Source organism: Terrapene carolina, unplaced genomic scaffold, assembly GCF_002925995.2.
Source record: "Terrapene carolina triunguis isolate 2854851 unplaced genomic scaffold, T_m_triunguis-2.0 Scaffold212, whole genome shotgun sequence".
NCBI lineage: Eukaryota > Metazoa > Chordata > Testudines > Emydidae > Terrapene > Terrapene triunguis.
Genome location: NW_020664563.1, coordinates 11,959,804 through 11,970,556, shown reverse-complemented (window position 1 = coordinate 11,970,556; position 10,753 = coordinate 11,959,804). Strand labels below are relative to the sequence as shown.

Genomic DNA, 10,753 nt, shown 5'->3' with positions numbered 1-10,753 from the left:
AGTATCCTATGTCCCACTCTGAGAAAGACCTGGCCCAGGAGCCTCCCTCTGTCTCCATACCTGGAAGAAACCATCCCAAGATTTATGTTCACAAGCTGAGCACTTATGAATGGATCTGAGATCTGGACAATTTATCCCAAAGTTCCAACTGTGGCAGTACAGCTAGCCTGTGATAAGTTTATGATCTGATCTCTTAAAGACTCTACTAACAGATAGAGAAGGCCTGAAAGCCTTTTCTACAAGTTCTGTTCTAGTCCAGTCTCCAGTTATGACTGGCAACTACACTAAAACACTGCGTTACCCAGCGTGAGGTTTTCAGATAATTTATAAACCTAGAAAAGATCCTCTCCAGTGCTTTGTCTAAAGCTCTCCTTGGGAGGGTGCATTAGTGGATGTTCCAGTCATTTTGCTATACTAAAGAACTTGGAATTAAAGTGCATCTGGAGCCCCAGAGATGGGCAGTGTTATGCTGAAAGTCTACTACAAATGGGAACCAAATGACCTTTGCTGGGCATTGCTACTCTTTAATGTTTGGGTCTGCTGGTTTTCCTGGACCGGGCAGCGGCAGATGGTTTATGAGAAGTTGGCTTGGATTCTTCTTGGGAAGGGACTTCTGAAATAAAAAATACACAGATGTTAAAAATAAATATAGCAAAACTCCTCCTAGGGTAAATACATCCTGTAGAATCAAGTATAAATCACCCTCTCCTTTCAAATCACAGCTGGGAGGGATCCACTAGAGGGGCAGTGTTGGGAAAGCCCAGGACTACAGTCCCCACTTCCCCTAAATCAGGGTGGATCCAATTCTAAACCGATGAAAGAAGTGCTTTCCCACATAATGCACATTTTGCCTGTGGAACTCACTGCCACAGGATGCCAGTGAGGCCAAGAGTTTGGCAGGGTTCAAAAAAGGATTACACTTACACAGATAACAAGAATATCTAGAGTTACAGAGAAGAAGGATGGTCCTGTGATTAGGGCATTAGCCTGGCCCTTGGGAGACAGCAAGGATAACAGCCCTGCCCTGCCCTGTCTTGTGAGGGTAAACACACTCAGATATTGCATGATAGGGGCTAGATAAGTATCTTAGTAAATATTAAAAATGAGCAAGATTCAAGATATAAGCCACCCTGTACTGAATGGGGGTGAGGAGGGAATATTCCTGGGGGCAGGTACCCCATGGCTGCAGGGTTTCTTGTGCTTTTCTCTAAAGCAGTTGGGTCTGTGGCCACTGTCAGTGAAAGGATACTGGGCTGGACAGACCATTGCTCCCCCTAATATGGCAGATCCTTAGTTCCTATGTTCCTCAAAGTTAGGGTTGTGCTTTTTTGACATCACACTGTGAGGGAGCCCAGAAGTGAGTGGAGATGGAGAGTGAATTCTCTGTCATCCAGGAGAGATGGTCCTGGACAGCTCTTAAAGATAGCAACAAAGAGCATGAGGAAGATGTAGCCAGTCTCCACATTCATGTCTGTACAATGCACCGGAAACAAACTTTTTAAAATGCTAGGCTTGGTCTACACTGCAGCGTTAGGTCCACATAAGGCAGCTTATGTCGACCTAACTATGTCAGTGTCTACACTACAGCCTTGCTCCTGCCAATGTGAGGGCCTTACTACACCGACATAATACCTCCACCTCCATGAGAGGCGTAGGACTTATGTCAGTGTAGTTAGGGCGATGCAGTGTCCCTGTAGACACTGTTACTTACATGGGCTGTTGGCTAAAATTCTTGTCAATTTCATGGCTCAGTGCTAGAGCCGTGAAATTGACAAGAAAGACTAGTAGGTTCCATCTTGTGAACCATGCACCTGGCTCACAGCTCGGGCTGTCACTCCAGGATGGGTGGAGGACTCCAGCTAGAACCTGGTTGGGAGCCCTGCTGTCCACCCCCCACCCCCCCGGGCTACCAGCTCCCAGCGGGCTGCTGCTCAGGCTCCCCACTCCGAGTCCGGCTGCCAGGCACTGAAAGCCCTGTCTCCCAGCTCCCCACATTGCCCAGAGCTGTTAGAGTGGGGCTGCTCTGAGCGGAGAAAACAGCAGCATGTCAATTTCATGGCTGGTAGGCTCTGTGCTGTGAAACTGAGCCTGCACGGGGCTCACAGTTGGGACTGGAAAATCGGGGTGGATGGGGACTCCAGCTGTGAGTCCCACGTGGCTGTCAGTGCCTCACATTCCACTGTCAGGGCCCCCACAATGCCCCACTTCAGTTGGTGCAAGCGCTCCTGGCAGGGCCGGCTCCAGGCACCAGCTTAACCAGCAGGTGCTTGGGGCGGCCAAGGGAGAGGGGCGGCACCTGCGGCAATTCAGGGGCGGCAGGTCCCTCACTCCCTCTAGGAGCGAAGGACCTGCCGCTGAACTGCCGCCGCCAATCGTGGCTTTTTTTTTTTTTTTTGCTTGGGGCGGCAGAAATGCTGGAGCCGGCCCTGGCACCTGGTGAGGATGCTCTTCACGGGCAGAAGGAGGATAGTGTGGACACCAACAGCTGATTGAATTACTGCAGTGGCTGTAGGTCAACCTAAATTAAGTCGACCTAATTTTAGACAAGCCCCTAGAAACAGAGAATCTGATGTATTAAGCATTCTTACCAACTTTCTTTCAAAAACACTCAGAATGCAGTGGTTCTACTGTTTCTGCTATAGAATAATCTCCCAAGGGAGGTGGTGGATACCTCATCTCTTGGCACATTTAAAATTAGTCTAGACAACACACTAGTAAATGTCCAAGAGGGAATGATCCTGCACTGGCCCTGAAATGGACTAAGGGACCTAGCAGATGTTTTCTATCTCAGAGTCCATGAGACATCTCAGAATTCTGATTAGCTCACCTGGTTTTGGTGCTACTTCCTGGGCTTTGAGTGCTTTTTCCAGCTGTTTCTCTAGATCCTGGATTCTCCCCAGAGCTTCTTCCAGATGCTCATCCAGACTTTCTGATCTCTCCTCTGCATTCTGAGCACGGATCTCAGCTTCTCTGAAATACAGAAGCCAGGAAGGCACTGAAACCTGGAGTCTAAGAGACTGCTGGCAAGATATTCAACAGACAGGCTAAGAAAACTGAGATTTTCAGTATATCTGATTGGCTCTATAAAAAACAACTCACTAATGTAAATGTGTGGCATTATTAAAAAGATCTAAACCAAATAGTGACTCCATGGCCCCAGCTGTATGGTCCATGAGCATCAATTACATTTTAAATTAATTTTAAAACTCAATTTCTCCTAACAAAAGGTCAGATGAAATTCAATAAGGACAAATGCAAAGTACTACACTTAGGAACAAATAATCCATTGCACAAATACAAAATAGGAAATGACTTTCTAGGAAGGAGTACTGCAGAAAAGGATATGGGGGTTATAGTGGATCACAAACTGACTGAGTCAACAATGTAATACTGTTGTGCAAAAAAAAAAGCAATCACTCTAGAATGTGTTAGCAGGATCATAGTAAGCAAGACACAAGAAGTAATTCTTCCACTCTACTTAGCACTGATAAGGCCTCAGCTAGAGTATTGGGTCTAATTCTGAGCACCACACTTTAGGAAAGATGTGGATAAACTGGAGAAAGTCCAGAGGAGAGCAACAAAAATGATTAAAGGTCTAGAAAAGATAACTTACGAGGAGAGCTTGACAAAATTGGGGTTGTTTAGTTTGGAGAAGAAAAGACTAAGGGGGGACATAAGAGTCTTAAAGTACATTAAAGGTTGTTATAAAGATGAGGATGATCCGTACTCTCAATCAGGTGATCCAGTACTCACAGGAGCTGCTCTTGCAGACGTTCTAGTGAAGCCAAGGTCTCAAACTCCTTTTGAGAATATGGGGTTGTTGACTTGCTGGCAGTCATCTCTCTCTAGGGGGAGGAGAGGAAACACCTTGTGTATGGGAGTATGAGGTGCGCAGAGAAACCAACAGAGCTATGCTTCATCCGCAGCATGTGCCTTGTCCAGTTGGGTGCTGATCTGTCACTGCTTAATCGCAGCATGGACAAGCAACAAAGAAGGGCAGGGCATTGCATCAAGGCTCCAATTCAGAAAAGCACTTAAGCACAGGCTTCACTTTAGGCATGTGATCAGTCCCATGAACTTTAACTGGATCTTCTCACATGCTCAGAGTTAGTGCTTTGCTGAATCAGAGCCTGAATGAACTCAAAAAGAACATGAGGCACCTTAGAGACTAACAAATTTATTTGAGCATAAGCTTTCCTGGGCTACAGCCCACTTCTTTGGAACTCAGTGGGTAATTGACTTGGATTGCCAAAACCTTCAATACACACCCGGATGGCATGTAGTCTGTCAGGTTATGGCAGTTTGTGAGGGTGATGTCCTGACTGGAAAGCCCTGATGGTCAGGCTCAGAATGAAAGGAGGTCAAAAGTATGAGAAGGGACAGATAGTTCCTTTAATTGGCTGAGCTTGAGAAGGCCTTACACTCAATGGCATCTGTCTGTCTGTAACGCGATAACTTTTGAACACTGTATATAATCCATTCCAAAATTTCAGGGAGTGTTTTAGTCATTGATAGCCAGAATCCTATTGCTTTTGTGGAAAATCAGAAAACTGAAAAGGGAGAAAAGAGGGGAGAAATGGAGCCCCTGCCATCTGATTAGCACAGCCACAGCTTCTCAGATTGTTTTGAAAGTGCCACTAGGAACTTATCTGCATCTTAGGCATCAAAATACCTTTAAAAATCTGGTCCCAGAGCTCATGCTACAGTCCAGGTAAAAAGGAAACAATTTGTATGATGGAGTTTCCTACCCCAGAGACCGACACCGCTGTTGACTTGAGGGATTTCAAATGGATGTTGGAGTCATGGCCTAGGTACCTGATGGTGTCCTCCATTACCTCACTGCTTACAGTCGGGACGTCACTGCTGACGTCTGGCGCAGGTGGCTCCTGCTGAAGGAAAGGTGAATGATGAGTTAGTGCAATGGCTGCTGGCACAACGAAGGCTTTGAGGCCTACATTTCACATGTCATATGCAAATGGCAAGAAGCAAAGAAAGGCTCCACTAGAAAGCAGTACATCTTGCGCCAACCACGGCTACTGCACTCACTTGTAAAATGGAGATTTTCACCATGGGTGGCGGGTGGAGCCCCCCTTTGGGGAGGCTAGCCCCTGGCTCCGCCCCTTCCGCCTGTGCCCCCCCCACAGCTGGAGCCCCAGACCACTCCCCCTCCCCCACAGCTGGAGCCACAAGTCCCCCCCAGCCGCAGGAGCCTTGGGCCGGCCGAAGCCCAGTGCCCCCCTCGGCTGGAGGAGCCCTGGGCTGGCTGAAGCCCTGAGCCTTCCCCCCAGCCCTGCCCGGAGGCACCGGATGCTGGCCGAAGCTGCGCCGTGCCTCTTCTCCCTGGACCCAACCTGCCCATGGGAAAAGCGTCTGTTAGAAGACGCTTTTGATATGCCCCATGCAGGTTCTGGGGCAGCTGAGGCAGCAGTATGTATGTGCCGTCTCGGCTGCCCCGGAACCTGCATAGGGCATAATAAAGCAAAAACTTTGCGCCAAACCCCACAACTGGGGGTCCAACAGCCGCGGCAGTGCCAGGGGAGGCAGAGCCACCCCTTGCCTACTATACCCGCCGCCTAAGATTTTCACCTTTTCCCCTAACACTTCTTCCCCTTTCACAGATTTCTTATCAACATCAACATCTTCAGTTTTGTCTTTCCCAAGTTCAGAAGAAGTCTCAGAAATTTCTTCAGGTAAAGAATCCACAACAGTTGAGTGCATCTGTGGCTGGGTCTCCTGGAAAGCAATGCAAGGGACTGGTCAGTAGCACACTCATCTGGGATTCTGTCCCTCCACATAACATAGGCAAACACCAAAACAACGCAACCAATCATGTCCTGCTTAAATTTTTAAACAAGAAATAAATGGAAGCTTAGCTGGCTTACTACCCAGCCACCTCAGGAGGGCTGGTTTCAAATCTATTTAAATCACAAGTCACATGATGTTGGTGTCTCCTCTAAATCCTTAATGGACCCTTATGAACATTACAAACCACTACATGGTTTAGCAAAATCTGTTCAGAATTGGCCAAGGAACGGGGTAGCAGGGTGACTGCAGAGCAGTGCTGAATGTGGGAAAGCTCAAACAATATCTAATGTGATGTAAGCAGATGACTCTATTCAAATCAATGGAACTGAACCCACTTCCATCATATTTGAATATAGCCCATCATGTCTGAAATTAGACCAATGTCAGACCTACCATCTAAAAGATTTGAATCAAATCAAATTCTCACAGGCAACATCCATCTGTCCAGCCACATACGGAATAAAGCTAGTGTTACCCAGGGTTCTTTCAACCCAAAGCTCTTCGTAACTTTTACTCTGTGCGAGGAGGTGTCAGGAAATAAATCAGGGGAGCAGGGCCAGCTCCCAGCACCAGCTGACCAAGCAGGTGCTTGGGGCAGCACCTTAGAAGGGGCAGCCAATGTTGGGGTGGTGGGGGGCGCTCGTGGTGTTTTTGTTTTGTTTTTTTGTTCGGCGGGGCGGCGCTCGAGGGTTTTTTTTTATTTTTTGTTTTTATTTTGGCCGGGCAGCGCAGGGGGGTTTGGGCGGCCTGGCCCGGTGCACCGGCCCGGGGCGGGGGGTTTGGGCGGGCGGGGGGGTTGGGCGGCCCGGCCCGGTGCACCGGGGCGGGGGGGTTGGGCGGCGCTCTTCTTTTTTGCCTGGGGCGGCAAAAAAGTTAGAGCCGGCCCTGCAGGGGAGACACGGCTGTCCGACCAATAGTTGGCTGGCACAAACAGGACAACACAAGAGTGCTTTCACTTAAAGCTAAACTTTACTTACACACGTCCGCAACAAGATTAGTAAAACACCCCCAACCCTTGATAATTACCAAAGCTGAGTGTGGCTCTCGAGGTGCACAGTGGCAGCCTGTCTGCCAGTGGGGAACACAAGATGGATCCAGAGGGAGAGACCAGTCCCGAAGAGTCCCCAAATGAGTCCCTTTATTTATACATTAGTAATAGAATGACATGTCCCTTAAAGAAACCTTGTTAAGTAAGCAGTTTCAAGCAAGAGGTTCCTTCTGATTATTGATTAACCAGGTATGGGTTTTTCCAGAGCTTGCAGCCTTGAGACCTCAATAGACATTCCTGGGGCATAGCCTACTCTTTTAAAATGCATGTATCAGCAACTTCAACACAATTCTTATCAGGAAGGATGCGGGGTCAAGCTGCCCTTTCCATGGCACCCAAAACCCCCTCCCCTCCTGCCTTGGTCAAGCTGCATGGCCATTTTACAGCCTGCTGACTAGGTTGCTTTTTAACAATAAGCCATAGTGGTTTCAAGCACTTTACTGGTTTGCCAAAGTCTCCCCATACACTAGAAGCTCTCATACCATTATGAACTCCTGTGCAATCCAAACCCCAGTATTCCATCAATTTGCAATCTCTTGGGAGAAGCAGAATTTACCAGGCAACATCACAGGGCCAATTTTCAGCTGGTGTCAACTGTCACAGCTCCACTGAAGCTATGACAATTGACACCAGCTGAAAGTCTGCCCCCATAGGAAGCATTTTAGGTGTAACAAACTCCATCATCATGAATTCTAATAATCCCTCCAATGTGGAGTCTTGAATGCAGAGGGCTCTATAGGCTGAATCCTTCTGGAAACTGAACCATAGTTTCTTCAGTTGGGAAAGCCTTTCAAGCAGCTCCCCAGCCAAACAGGTTCTACTTTGGCTGGCAAATGCTAAGTCTTTATGTACCTGAGGCCCAAACAGGTTCCTCTGCTCTTCTAAACTCAGTAAGGAGACCGGAGAGCCTTTGAATTCAGAAAGCAGGAGATTGCAGGTATTAATCCAATCAAGGCACTCGGTCTGGGATGAAATAACAGAAGAGACAAATTACAAGAGGGAGAGAAGAATTGATATTTCATTCACTCCTGTGATTAAATAACTCCATCCTTCTATCTATGGTATTTATATGGCCCCATCTATCCTCCTCCTACCAAGGAAAAGAAACATACACTCCTCCTAAGCCTTCAAACATGGAGCCTTTCATGGGCTAATCACCTATTCCATACAATATATTTAACAAGCTCCCAATTGGTTTGGCCCAACAGTGTAGTGACAGCGCATTGCCCTGAAAGCTCGGGGCAGGGATCAGAGTTCAGGCCCCAAGTTTTTGTTTTTACCCCATAAGCCAGCACAGACCAGAAGTGCTGGGGAGGAGCATTCTCAACCCCTGCAGGAAGCATTTCCTCACACCACTCTGGGACAACCCCATTTGTTTGATGCTTAGAACAACGCGAGGCTTCAGAGGGACACATGCTCAGTATTCCTTAATGGTAGATTGGATCAGCCCAACACAAGGTGGCCTTTGAAGGTATTGGGAATTCAAGGAGGGAGGAATGGAGATATGCAGTACTAGAGGGCACCTTCCCTGGCTCCTCTAAGATAAAATCCTGCAGTTAACACGTTATCTGCATAATAGCTTTACATATATATGTAGAGTCAGGAGACATGAGGACTAGATAAGGAAGTCTTGCCCACTGCTGAAGAGGGTACTGTTTCCAGTATATCCACGGGTCTCTCTCCTTAGGCTCAGCAAAACCCTGGATATGACTACCTAGCCCAAGTGCCTGACAATCTTTAAACTAGATTTGAGTCTATTGCAATTCTTATATGGATTAGATCCTACAGAAAAGTCCCAAGGCATGTACGCTGGAACAGTGTAAGGAAGGAATTAAGTCTGAACATGGCCCAGACTTCTCAAAACTGTGCAGCTTTTGAAGTGGTCTCTGGGGTCAGTAGGAAACTGCTGGGAGGAATCCATGAATGGAGGTAGAGTTTGACTGGAGGAAGTGTTGAGGGATTCTCTGGAGCATTGAGAACAGGAGTACTTGTGGCACCTTAGACTAACAAATTTATTTGAGCATAAGCTTTCGTGGGCTACAGCCCACTTCTTCAGATGCATAGAATGGAACATATAGTAAGGAGATTTTATTTATATATATAACATGAAAAGGTGGAAGTAGCCATATCAACTCTAAGAGGCTAATTAAGATGAGCTATTATCAGCAGGAGAAAAAAAACATTTGTAGTGATAATCAAGATAGCCCATTTTAGACAGTTGACAAGAGGTGTGAGGATACTTAACATGGGGAAATAGATTCAATCTGTGTAATGACTCAGCCATTCTCAGTCTCTATTCAAGCCTAAGTTAATGGTATCTAGTTTGCATATTAATTCAAGTTCCAACGAGAAACTGCTGAGTCTGTTTTTGAAGCTTTTCTGTTGCAAAATTGCCACCTTTAAGTCTGTTACTGAGTGACCAGAGAGGATACAGACTAACATGGCTGCTACTCTGAAATCTGGAGCATTAGGGTCTCTAACCAGGGTCCATATCATCCAATCAGTTTGATTGTTTTAATTCACTACTGACCATTGGTGAACCATAAAGGCTGAATATATTGCTGCAAGAAAGAAATATTTGGTGGTGGTTTGTGGCTTTCTACGCTTGGGTCTAAGATGAAGCAAAAATGTTCTGTCTGTTCAAACTCCATCCTGACTCCCTTGTGTGTGTTAGCTTTGTGCCAGTTCTTCCTCTTACCCTTTCACAAACAAACCCAGGCTGATCTGGACCATACTGTGGACAGACACTGTTACCTTGATTTTCTCCAGCTCCCGCAGCTCATAATTGTGGTCTGAATCCGATTCAGCTTGTTTCTTCCGAACTATAACATCTACCAACTCTTTGCAGCAGCTGAAGAGACACAGAAAGACACCCACCCTCTAAGCCAGGGGTAGGCAACCTATGGCACACGTGCCGAAGGCGGCACGTGAGCTGATTTTCAGTGGCACTCACAGTACCCGGGTCCTGGCCACCAGTTGGGGGGGGGGGACGGACCTCTGCATTTTAATTTAATTTTAAACGAAGCTTCTTAAACATTTTTAAAACCTTATTTACTTTACATACAACAATAGTTTAGTTATATATTATAGACAGAGAAAGAGACCTTCTAAAAACGTTAATGTATTACTGGCACGCAAAACCTTAAATTAGAGTGAATAGATGAAGACCTGGCACACCACTTCTGAAAGGTTGCCGACCCCTGCTCTAAGCAATGCTCTCAAACACCTTTTTCCCCCTTGGTCAGAATTGTGCAGGATCCTGTTGTTGCAACAAGACACACTGTGATCACACATAGCGGGATTTTTAAAGCAGCGCCATGTACAGACAAGGGCAGCCCGTTCCTTTGGGTTTGTTTATTAAGTGATGCATTTGTCAGGTTTTTGATACGCCTTAGAGAAGGGGCTGTGGGAGGATGTAGGCCTATAAGACTGTGCTTAATCTCCCCAGTATTACAGGAGGGCTGCGACATAGTAGCAAACTATTGAGAGAGAGAGAGAGAATGTTTAAGTTACTTGACCAGCCAAGTTCTCTCTGATATTACTCCCAACAGTTCCATTTGAATTAAGAGCTTCCTCCCTCACAGACCAGCTTCTCCTTGGCCCAGTAGTGAAGTCATGTAAAGGCCCTAGAGGCATTTCTTGCCAACCTGTCATATCAGCTATACCCTTTAGGGCACCACTTCCTTCAGCTTCCATAGAGTGGGAGAGAAGCAGCTCCCTCCAGGATCTTGGAGAGAGCCTTAGAAGGAGCCCACTTTGAAACCCACCCCCCAGCATGGGTATTAGCAGGAGATGGCCAGGCAGACTCAAACTGGGAGCCTGTCCCAGCAGAGGAGGAACAGCAGCATATGAATCTGTCTGTCTTCATGCCATGTTCTGTCTCTCTCCCCTCACCCTTTT

At 46.9% G+C, this 10,753-nt stretch overlaps 1 protein-coding gene across 1 annotated transcript in view; it reads right to left on the bottom strand.

Moving 5' to 3' along the window:
* Positions 1–465: 465 nt before the first annotated feature.
* LOC113407562 (axonemal dynein light chain domain-containing protein 1-like) overlaps positions 466–10,753 on the bottom strand; it is a 68,383-nt gene continuing 58,095 nt past the window's right edge. The window contains exons 19-25 of the mRNA XM_026656210.1: positions 9,608–9,704; positions 7,706–7,816; positions 5,587–5,733; positions 4,749–4,889; positions 3,754–3,845; positions 2,828–2,970; positions 466–613 (exon numbers count right to left, since the gene is read on the bottom strand). Of these exons, the coding sequence (XP_026511995.1) occupies positions 525–613; positions 2,828–2,970; positions 3,754–3,845; positions 4,749–4,889; positions 5,587–5,733; positions 7,706–7,816; positions 9,608–9,704 (820 nt within the window). The 3' untranslated portion in view covers positions 466–524. The remainder of the gene's footprint in view (positions 614–2,827; positions 2,971–3,753; positions 3,846–4,748; positions 4,890–5,586; positions 5,734–7,705; positions 7,817–9,607; positions 9,705–10,753) is intronic.